The sequence below is a fragment of the Oncorhynchus mykiss genome, chromosome 1 (genome assembly GCF_057628025.1).
Source record: "Oncorhynchus mykiss isolate SJ-2025 chromosome 1, ASM5762802v1, whole genome shotgun sequence".
NCBI classification, from domain to species: domain Eukaryota; kingdom Metazoa; phylum Chordata; class Actinopteri; order Salmoniformes; family Salmonidae; genus Oncorhynchus; species Oncorhynchus mykiss.
Window position 1 is genome coordinate 13,194,057 of NC_143022.1, and position 11,720 is coordinate 13,205,776.

Below are 11,720 nucleotides of genomic sequence, written 5' to 3' on the forward strand. Positions count from 1 at the left end.
ACAACACTCCTTCCGTGGCCTCCAACTGCACTTAAACACCAGTAAAACCAAATGCATGCTTTTCAACCGTTCGCTGACCGCACCCGCCCACCCGACTAGCATCACCACCCTGGACGGTTCCGACCTAGAATATGTGGACAACTATAAATACCTAGGTGTCTGGCTAGACTGTCAACTCTCCTTCCAGACTCATATTAAACATCTCCAATCAAAAATCTAATCTAGAATCGGCTTTCTATTTCGCAACAAAGCCTCCTTCACTCACGCCGCCAAACATACCCTAGTAAAACTGACTATCCTACCGATCCTCGACTTCCGCGATGTCATCTACAAAATAGCTTCCAATACTCTACTCAGCAAACTGGATGCAGTCTATCACAGTGCCATCCGTTTTGTTACCAAATCACCTTATACCACCCACCACTGCGACCTGTATGCTCTAGTCGGCTGGCCCTCGCTACATATTCGTCGCTAGACCCACTGGCTCCAGGTCATCTATAAGTCTATGCTAGGTAAAGCTCAGCCTTATCTCAGTTCACTGGTCACGATAACAACACCCACCCGTAGCACACGTTCCAGCAGGTATATCTCACTGATCATCCCCAAAGCCAACACCTCATTTGGCCCCCTTTCCTTCCAGTTCTCTGCTGCCAGTGACTGGAACGAATTGCAAAAATCGCTGAAGTTGGAGACTTTTATTTCCCTCACCAACTTTAAACATCAACTATCTGAGCAGCTAACCGATCGCTGCAGCTGTACATAGTCCATCTGTAAATAGCCCACCCAATCTACCTACCTCATTCCCATACTGTTTTTATTTTATTTACTTTTCTGCTCTTTTGCACACCAGTATCTCTACTTGCACATCATCATCTGCTCATTTATCACACTGTATATAGACTTTCTTTTTTCTACTGTGTCATTGACCTGTTTATTGTGTTATTGGCTTGTTTATTGTTTACTCCATGTGTAACTCTGTGTTGTTGTCTGTGTCACACTGCTATGCTTTATCTTGGCCAGGTCGCAGTTGCAAATGGGAACTTGTTCTCAACTAGCCTACCTGGTTAAATAAAGGTGAAATAATTAAAACATAAAAAAATATATATTACTGGTATACCGGTATAATAATTACTATAATTAAGCATTAATAATTATAGCTTACCAATGTTTTTGTAAACTCTCATTCGTTCACTGCCAGCGGGAGATACCAAAAAAGTATTTGTATCTGTTGATACACACAAAGACAAATCTATACCAGATCTATACAGATCCCTGCTCTCGTGTGCCAAAGGAATTAGATTTGGGAGCCAAATTGAAGTTCACCCAGCTCCCAGCATGCTCAAGTTTCATGGATAACAGCTATGAAGTGTGAAGTCGACAAAGTAGGAGACCTTCTTCTGCTTCAAGTTGTCAGTTTTAACTTAGCTAATAGCTATTTGTGGATAAGTATTTTTATTTGCTTGAAAGCACATTATTAGTTTTACTCCTAAATACACACAAATAACAAGTTAGAGAGTTTAAGTTAACTTTTTTCTGTTCAACTACCTAGCTAGCTAGCTACATTTGGTCAGTCTGACTAGCTATTCAGCCAATACTCAGTTTTTCCTGATAAATATAGCTATTGTCTAGGTTAATGTGTGTTTTCTCATCGTAATGTGTTTGTTTTCTAGATACAGTAGCTGTGTGACAAATAACTAACTTAATGCTATTTAGTCCTACTATTTTAGCCTAGTTAGCTAGTCAACTAACCTTGCTTTAGCCTCTGGATTTTATGGTTTGTGAAGTTTTGTTGAGCATGACAGATCAAATATAACTTATTATGTGTCTACTAGATGGGAGTGTTTTATAGTCTACTCGAATGAAGTGTAAAACCATTGGTTGATTTGTGACCCACTGCAGTATACAGTTGAGATAAGGTTTACATTCCGCCGCTAAATACCATCAGCGAGCATTAGATACATGGAATGTACAAGGTTAAAGTCAGAATCTCGCCCACACACAACCAGTGGGTGCCAAGGTAATTGCAGAGCTCTTAATGTGAACCCCAGCCAACCTCATCATGAAACCTTGGCATAAACCCATCTGATCATGAATCTCTGTTGTAGCCTACTCAGAATGCAATCCAAATTTGATTTGTGTGTTGACTTCTCACTCCAATAGCCAGGACTCAGTTTTCCTGAAGAACAAGTGTTTGTGATTTGCAACTTGATCAAATACTGAAGAAGAGAAGTTGAATGCCCTCACATCAATTGAACACATTGTTGTTGTTAAAATGTCATTTTTAACACATTGTGCCACACAATGAACCCTTGTCTCTTAAGCATTTCAGAATATCACTAATATGTAGCATATTTATTAAATATAACAGTCATTTTACTTGATTTGTGTGTGAAGCATAACCATTTGCAATGAGATAAAAACAGCCTACAGTGCATTCGGAGAGCTACTTACGTATATGTGATATTTAAGACATTTTCTAAAAACCTGTTTTTGCTTTGTCATTCTAGGGTATTGTGTGTAGATTGATGAGAGAGAAAAAAAACGATTTAATCCATTTTAGAATAAGGCTGTAACGTAACAAAATGTGGAAAAAAGTGAAGGGGTCTGAATACTTTCTGAATACACTGTATATCTATTAATTAGTGCAATAAGTCTTGACATTAGATTTGTTCAGTATGAAGTATTTGTCCAGTATTGAAAAGAAAAACATGCATGGCATTTTGTGCATACCATCCATGCCATTTTCATGTGATTATTGTTACAGTTTATATCTTGTTTTTTTTGTGCAAAACATCAGACCACAGCAAGCTTGCTAAAGAGCTTCGAGAGGGACTTATTATGTAATCATATCATATCAGTAATCATATTATGGAATCCCAATCAGAGCCACTTATTCCATCAGAGTGGACTTTCCCAAAAGTCAGGGCCAAGCTCGTCGGTCGTTGGTCATGGGTTCTTAATAGAGACATGATGGGTTCCTGTGCTAACATGTTTGGGAAAAACCACATCAGAATGTTATTTGCTCTGGCATGTTCAGCATTACTGTACAGTACACCTCCTATGTGGTGCTCAGGCCTCTGGGCCAGTCTAGATGACTGAGTTGTTTTTGTTCCTGCGGCCAAGATTGCGGCTGCCTCTCTTGTTCCTCCTCCAACAGACGCAGCAGACGATGAGACTGGTGATGACAGCGGTGCAGACTACCGCGGTGATAAGAATCTGCGTGTTCCTGGACACGCCCTCTCCGTTCCCCCGCCCACTACCGGTGTCCTCCCCCTGCTCCTGGGTGGGTGTGGCCTCTGCAGCAGGAGAGGGGGTGCTTGTCTTGGAAGGGGGGGTGTGGGGTTTCCTCCTCTTCTCTGTGGGGGCGATATCAGGGATGGCTGTCGTAGTATCCTGCATCAGCTCGTTGTTGGTCAGATTGGCTATGCTGTAACCTCTCAGGGCAGAGGGCGTGAGGCACACCACAGCACTGAGGTTGGTCTTGGTGGGGTGCCGTGTCAGCCAGTCGCGCAGTGGCACAATATCCTGGTCGCACCTCCAGGGGTTGTCAGCCAGCAACACCTCCTTGGCCACTGTTAGGGTGCTGAGGAGCTCTGAGGGCAGGTTGGGTAGGGAGTTGTTGTGGAGGACCAGCTGGCCAAGTTGTGTCTGGCCCTGGAGAAGCCCTGCGGGGAGGGAGCTGATGTAGTTGTGCTTGAGGGAGATGTTGACCAGCTTGGGCAGCCCCTGGAAGGTCCCTTCCCGCAGGCTGGTGAGGAGGTTGGTGTGCAGCGACACTTCCCCCAGCTCGGCCAGTCCACTGAAGGCCCTGGGGGACACAGAGCTGATCTGGTTCCGGCTCAGCACCAGCAGACGTAGCTGGGTCAGGTTGCTGAAGGTTTTGCCCTCCAGGCGTGTCAGCCGGTTGTCATACAGCCATAGCTCCTTCAGAGCCATGGGCCCAAAAACCCCTGGGGACAGACTCTGGAGCTCATTCTCATACAGGGAGATCTGGGCCAAGTTTGGGAGGTTGAGGAAAATCCCCTGTGGGAGGGAAGTCAGCCGGTTGCTGGAGAGATAAAGCTTCTGCAGGCTCTGCAGCTGGGAGAACAGGTTAGCGGAGAGATGAGTGATGTCGTTATCCTGCAAAGAAATCTCCTCCAGGCTCACCAGGTCATCCAACGCTCCGGCAGGGATCTCCCTGAGAGCGTTCCGGTTCAGACGCAGGGATTTGAGATTTCTCAGGCCCCTGAAGGTGTCCCTTGAAAGCTGACTGATGTTATTCCTGGCTAGGGAGAGATGCTGCAGCTCAGTGACAGAGCGAAAGGCCTCCTCAGGTACAGACGTGATGAGGTTCTTGCTAATGTCCAGGGTCCTAAGAGCAGTGAGGGAGTTGAGCCAGGCAGGGCGGAGCACCAGGAGCTTGTTGCCACTGAGAGTCAGAGATTCCAGCTTCACCAGATTTAGAAACAGGGCCTCAGGCAGGTCATTCAGCTCAGTGCCGGTGAAGCCCAGGGCACCCAGGTTATGACTGAGGTCAAAGGTGCCAGGGAACACCTCTCTGATCCCAGTGTCTTTGACCACAAAGATGCCAAGGGCCTCGGCAAAAGTAGCCAAGTCATGGGGTTTGAGAGCGGTAATGTTGGTGTTGGAGATGTAGAAGGTGGTGGTAGAGCCAGGCACTGAGGACGGGAACTCTGTGATTGACCTGCCTTGGCAGAGGATTTTGCTGTCTCTGCACTGGCATACATCTGGGCACACTCCAAGAACTCCACTGATGGAAAAGAGGAGGAGAAAGGGGTAGAGATTGATTGACAGGTCCATTGATGCTCCTAGAAAAGAGGAAGAGGGGTTAGCTTTGTTTGATACACAAACAAACAAAATGTCAAGTTAATAAAGCCGTATGTGTTTGCACGTGACACTAAACAAAAAATCCACAAAGTAAAATAAGATGTTATAAATAAAATGAGTGATGTGAAAAATGCTTCAGACAAATAAAGCTGCATCATAATTTCTTGAAATTGTGTTTTGTAAAATTGGTTTTATGTGGATTTAGGACCATGGGAGGGTGCAGGCCAAAGAGACTAGCCTATCGTCTAGTACTGGAATCTTAAATCTCTGTTGACTTAGGGGCAATCGGCAGTTGCTATATCCATTTTTTGTACTTATTTGTTAATGATACACTACATAACCAAAAGTATGTGGACACCTGCTCATCGAACATCTCATTCTAAAATCATGGGCGTTAATATGGGGTTGGTCCTCCCATTGCTGCTATAACAGCCTCCACTGTTCTGGGAAGGCTTTCCACTATATGTTGGAACATTGCTGCAGGGACTTGCTTCCATTCAGCCACAAGACTATTAGTGAGGTCAGGCACTGATGTTGGACGATTAGGCGTGACTCGCAGTCAGCGTTCCAATTCATCCAAAAGGCGTTCGATGGGGTTGAGGGCAGGGCTCTGTGCAGGCCAGTCAAGTTCTTCCACACCAATCTCGACAGACCATTTCTGTATGGACCTCACTTTGTGCACGGGGGAATTGTCCTGCTGAAACAATAAAGGGTCTTCTTTACTGGAGTGTTAAGACTTTACCTCACTGGAACTAAGGGGCCCATTCCATGACAAACAGCCCCAGACCATTATTCCTCCTCCACCAAACTTTACAGTTGGCACAATGCATTGGGGTAGGCTGCATTCTCCTGGCATCCACCAAACCCAGATTCGTCCATCGGACTAGCAGAGAGTGAAGCACGATTCATCACTCCAGAGAACGCGGTTCCACCTCTTCCAGAGTCCAATGGCAGCGAGCTTTACACCTCTCCAACCAATCACAATGCATTGCACATTGTGATCGTAGGCTTGTGTGCTGCTGCTCGGCCATGGAAACCCATTTCATGAAACTCCCGAAGAACAGTTCTTGTGCGGACGTTGCTTACAGAGGCAGTTTGGAACTCGGTGAGTGTTGCAACCGAGGACAGGCAATTATTACGCGCCACGTGCTTCAGCACTCGGCGGTCCCGTTCTGTGAGCTTGTGTGGCTTACCACTTCCCGGCTGAGCTGTTGTTGCTCCTAGTCGTTTCCACTTCACAATTACAGCACACTGTTGACCAGGGAAGCTCTAGAAGGGCAGAAATTTGACTAATTAACTTGTTGAAAAGGTGACATCCTATGGCGGTGCCACATTGAAAGTCACTGAGCTCGTCAGTAAGGCCATTCTACTGCCAATGTCTGTCTATCAATATTGCATGGCTTTGTGCTCGATTTTATACACCTACAAGCAAAGGGTGTGTCTGAAATAGCCGAAACCACTGATGTGAAGGGGTGTCCACATACTTTTGTATATGTATTGTATGTAACTATTGATTCTTGAAGAATATAACTTATAAATGCCTCATGAACTCTGTCACAAAATATAAGCTTGTTTTACTCCAATGTTTGTAAACAAAGTAAATGTAAACAAATAATAGCCTCAAAAAATGAATAAAACTATAATGTTGATGTCATAGATGGTCAATCCTTGCGTCTGTCCATGAATTTGAGAGTGGTTACATTTCTCCAGCCCCACTCCTCAGCTTTTTCATCGAAACAGGGGAGGGGATCCACTTTGTTATTGTTTCAACTGCTTAGTCCCCATTTAATAGTACTTCATCGTTGAACGGAATGGGACGGTTAACATAATATGAGTATCACACCTTTCTATTCAAACGAGGGTAAACCAAAAGTACGACCATACATTCATAGTTTACAAGAAACTGTGTGTGATAGGCTACATAAGAATGGGATGTTTTGGTTTTCATGTTTCTCTATCTTTGAAAAAAGGGAATATGTAGTGTTGTTCTATGTGGTTGGTATTTCATATGATGCTGTCTTTTACATGGTCGGAAACGCCAAGTGTTTTCACAACACTCTTTGGGTGTTTCAGAGTACTTCAATTCTATTTTGAAATACATTCGGTGTATCCAGTGGTGGACAAAGTACCCAATTGTCATACTTGAGTAGAAGTATAGATACCGTAATAGAAAGTTACTCAAGTAAAAATGAGAGTCACCCTGAAAAATTCTACTTGAGTAAAATTCTAAAAGTATTTGGTCTTAAATATACTTAAGTATCAAGGGTAAATGTAATTGCTAAAACATACTTAAGTATCAATAGTAAATGTATAAATCACTTCAAATTCCTTATATTAAGCAAAGCAAACAGCACCATTTTCTTGTTTTAAAACTGTACGGATAGCCAGGGGCATACTCCAACACTCAGATATTATTTTCAAAAGATGCATTTGTGTTTCATGAGTCCGCCAGACCATAGGCAGTAGAGATGACCGTGTATTCTCTTTATAAGTGCGCAAATGTCAAAATGTTCCTGTTCTGCTAAGCATTCAAAATGTAACGAGTACTTTGGGTTGTCAGGGAAAATGTGTGGTTCTATGTCTTTGTTGTAAATGTTTTGTGGCCAAACTGGTGGCAGTTATGAAAAAAGACAATGGTTGGAAGAGTTCATTGAAAATAATGCCATTGTGATTATATGTTTACTTTTCAGGCTGTCTCTAAACCATATGGTCTATCCACTAGAAAATCATGGATCATATGGACACAGATATAAAAGAAAATGAATACTATGTATGAATACATTTTTTTTGTAAAAGTTATTCAAGTATAAATTTGCTAAATTACCATAAATTACCTGTTAATTACCTAAAATTACAGAAGATTCCGGTAACTTTGATAAATCACCGGTAGCTTTGCAACCCTAGTTAGCAGACACTCATATGTAGAGCCACTCGAGTAAGTGCTTCAAATAAGGAAAATGAAACCACCTCAAATATCGTTAGGAAAAACGTCAAAAATAAGTGCACTACTAACATGTTATTAATTGAATGAAAGGTGAAAAGTTGCAAAGTACCAGTAAAAGAAGTGCAAAATTCAACATAAAATATAAAACATTTAAGTGTGGCTCCAAGTGCTGTAGTTGGAGGATGGCCACGCCAAAGCCATAGCAGACTGGTTGACTGCAGCTGTCTGGGGCTGTGGACTGTTTCAATTGTTAATAATGACAGAGGAGGCAGCTTTTACCACCCACTGGGCACAGACGTCAATTCAACGTCTATTCCACGTTGATTCAACGTAATTTCTTTGCAATTACATTGAAACAACGTTGATTCAACCAGTGTGTGCCCAGTGGAAATGCTCTACCAATATTAGAGTCCGTTTGGTTTCGGGCTCTCTCCATAAGTACCCTGGTTCGTTATTAAAATCAAATGGCAGCAGAATGCTATTTTCTGTGTGGCTAGGACGTATTAAAACCTCTACAGGATCGGTGGGTCCCCCACGGGACGGTTGAGCTAATGTTGGCAAATGTGATTAGCATGAGGTTGTAAGTAACAAGAACATTTCCCAGGACATAGACATATCTGATATTGGCAGAAAGCTTAAATTCTTGTTAATCCAATTTACAGTAGCTATTACAATTAAATAATACCATGCTATTGCTTGAGGAGAGTGCACAGCTATGAACTTGAAAAGTTATTAATAAACCAATCAGGCACATTTGGACAGTTGAACAGAAATGCAATGGTTCATTGGATCAGTCTAAAACTTTACACATACACTGCTGCCACCTAGTGGCCCAAAACCTAAATTGCGTCTGGAATAATACATTATGGCTTTTCTCTTGCAATTCAAAGAAGATGGTACAAAAAAAATACAAAAAACGCATGTTTTTGTCTTTGTATTATCTTTTACCAGATCTAATGTGTTATATTCTCCTACATTCATTTTACATTTCCACAAACGTAAAAGTGTTTCCTTTCAAATGGTATCAAGAATATGCATATCCTTGCTTCAGGTCCTGAGGTACAGGCAGTTAGATTTGGGTATGTAATTTTAGTCGAAAATGGAAAAACAGGGGCGGATCCTTATTAAGATGTATTTCCAAGGCAGCGTGTTTGTCCTTCCATTGAACACAGCCACAGAGGAATTGTTTTTATTCAGGCCATGTATTATTCTTTTTAAATAAAGAATATACAATTATTCCTGGTGTTTCCCCAGATGTTACCCATTTCAATACACTTTCAGTTCAGTTAGTATGTAGCCTATTTGCTTAGAGTTATAATAACATAGTTATAGTTTATTATCAAAATATCGGTGTCATATCTTATGACTGCGACTAGATTTTGATAACTTTTGTCCTCGTCAAAAACATAGCAACCTGTGTGGGTGTGTATGTAACATGCTGCTCCCCACGGGACATAATGACAACCACTGGAACTTGGTCAGTATTGACTATAGCAGCGGTATAATGACAGAATCGTTCCCTGACTTTATCTCTGACTCTTAGGCAGATGTTTCATCTGAAGAAACTGTAGTTGAACATTATCCTATCGCAGTTCCCCTTTAAGTGTTGGGAGGAAAGACATGACAGACATGATTTAACAGCACCATTGGCCAGCAGAGGTCATTCTGAGGTTATGAATCGCAACACATGCACTATTTTGCCATTCAATAGTATGCCATAAATAAGGTAGAATCACTGCCGTATTGCAGTAACACACAGAATAATCTGAAAATGGTGTCTATTTTATATGCCTCTTCTGACTCCTCAGCAATATTCAATTCTTAAAGAGCGCTGACATTTAAAACCACGACTCCTCTCTGATATAATCTGTCCCAGTTTCACCAAACCACAGTCTGGAGTGGGCTGGAACTTTCTACAGTATAATGGCTAAAACATTTCCAGTTCACCATTAATTGCTGAGATCTTTTTCCCCCCGATTTCCAGGACTGAATTATCAGCAATTTGCCTGTCACAAAAGATCCGTCCAGCAAAAAGGAGGGTGAGCGTATGTGGAAAGTTACACAGACTAACAACATCACAGAGGTAATAGAAAGTGACATGAATGATGATTTTTTTTACGAAAGTTCCTGAACAAAATCTGTTATGGGCTGAAAGTGTAGTTTCAAAAACAAATTTCTATTCAGATTCCCACATCATTTGCAAATAGTAACACCCCAAAATAGTACCGTTTTTTTATTCAACTAGACAAGTTTGTTATTTACAATGACGGCCTACCCCGGACAGCGCTGGGCCAATTGTGCGCCACCCTATGAGACTCACAATCACGGCCGGATGTGATAAAGCCTGGATACGAAACTGGGACTGTAGTGACGCCTCTTGCTCTGAGACGCAGTGCTTCAGACCGCTGCGCCACTCGGGAGCTCATTTTAAGTTATTCACGTTGAGTCACAACCCAATGATTTATTGATGGTTACAGAAAACCACACTTAACAGTCGTCTACTTTATAATCACAATGATAGCTTTGGTTTTGCTTGGACAATTAAAACTTCATAATAAAGTTTAGAAAACACTTGACGAGTATTAAGTGGTGTCCTGCTAACTATTGTAAAACAAGATGCTGTAGTCTACGTGGTAAAGAAGAGCTTACCTTGTACAGTACTTGGCAGAGGAGTGAACTGGGAAATTAGTTGGTGGGGACCGTCTGTTATCTTTTATCCTCTCTCGTCACTATGCCTCTTCTCGTCAGACTGTCTGATATGATTTAAATAGAGATTCCAGTCTCATCCAGAACCACACATCATCACATTGTTCTACTCTTCGTCATCAGGTCCATCATTCTCATCAATATTTCCTCCCTTGCTTGCAACGCCCTGTGCTCTCTCTCTCTCTCTGTCATACCCTCTCTCACACATTTTTGGGAAGTGTGGTGGAGGGGAAAGCCCCACCCTTTGTGTAAAAGGGCTGGGTTTGTATTTGTGTGAGTGTGGGCTTGGGATTATTTGCATGAATGTGTGTTCCTTGGAGCGTGTTTGTGTGTCTTGTTGTGTGTGTGTCTTGTGTCTTGTTTGTGTGGAATTGTTGCATGCAATATGAATGTATATACTGTATAATTCAGGACTGTTAAGAATGTAGGGAAGGGGGATGTGTGTGTGTATGGGACTTTATTGTTGTGTGTCTGCGCGAGCATAAGTTAGCATTTGTGTTAGACACTGACATTGAGCTTTCGATATGGGTTGGAGGGGCTGCCCAATTTACCGATGACCAAAAGCCTGATCATGTTCCCCACATAAGAGGGGCCGGCCCAGGGATTCTTCTCATGCATAGCTCAGAGTGTACAGAAATACTAGCCTAGAGATCAATCCAAACAGATAACCACTGTAACTGGAATGACTTCAGAACAAAAATGTTATAGTCCTTGAGTGGCCCAGCCAAAGCCCAGACTTGAATCCCACTGAAAATCTGTGGAAAGACTTGAAGTTTGCTGTTCACCAACACTCCCCATCTAACCTAACAGAGCTTGAGGAAATCTGTAAGGAAGAGTGGCATAAAAATCCAGATGTGCACGCTGATACAGACATACCCAAGACAAAGCAAAGCTTTACTCGCCGCCAAAGGTGTTTCCACAAAGTATTGACTCAGGGGTTTACTTTTTACTTATGTAAATGAGATGTTTCAGTATTTCATTCTCCATAAATTTGCAAAAATGTCTAAAAACATGCTTTCACTTTTTGTGTGTACTGTAGATGGTAAAAACAACAACATTCTGAAGGCACTGTAGAGAAAGGAGGGTTTATATTCACATATTATTCTCGTTAACATTTCGCTGACTGTTGCTGTAAAAGGGAAATCCATTTGTTTGACGACACAGACACAGAGCAAGGGCACGGATACCCCCACTTCCCCCTGAAACAAGATAGAAAGGGTGGAGTTAACATATATCTCAG

General features: G+C 42.3%; 1 protein-coding gene across 2 annotated transcripts; it reads right to left on the minus strand.

Annotated features, from left to right (window-relative positions):
• Positions 1-2,323: 2,323 nt before the first annotated feature.
• Positions 2,324-10,730, minus strand: LOC110534151 (uncharacterized). 2 transcript variants are annotated; one of them, XM_021618896.3, is made up of 2 exons: positions 10,424-10,730; positions 2,324-4,811 (listed from the first exon to the last, which is right to left on the minus strand). In XM_021618896.3, the coding sequence occupies exon 2, from the start codon at positions 4,801-4,803 to the stop codon at positions 3,088-3,090; it is 1,716 nt and encodes a 571-aa protein (XP_021474571.3). In that variant the 5' UTR covers positions 4,804-4,811; positions 10,424-10,730; the 3' UTR covers positions 2,324-3,087. The 2 variants fall into 2 exon arrangements, with proteins under 2 accessions (XP_021474571.3, XP_090098624.1); XM_090242498.1 differs by lacking the exon at positions 10,424-10,730 and adding an exon at positions 6,024-6,147.
• Between the last annotated feature and the right edge of the window lie 990 nt (positions 10,731-11,720).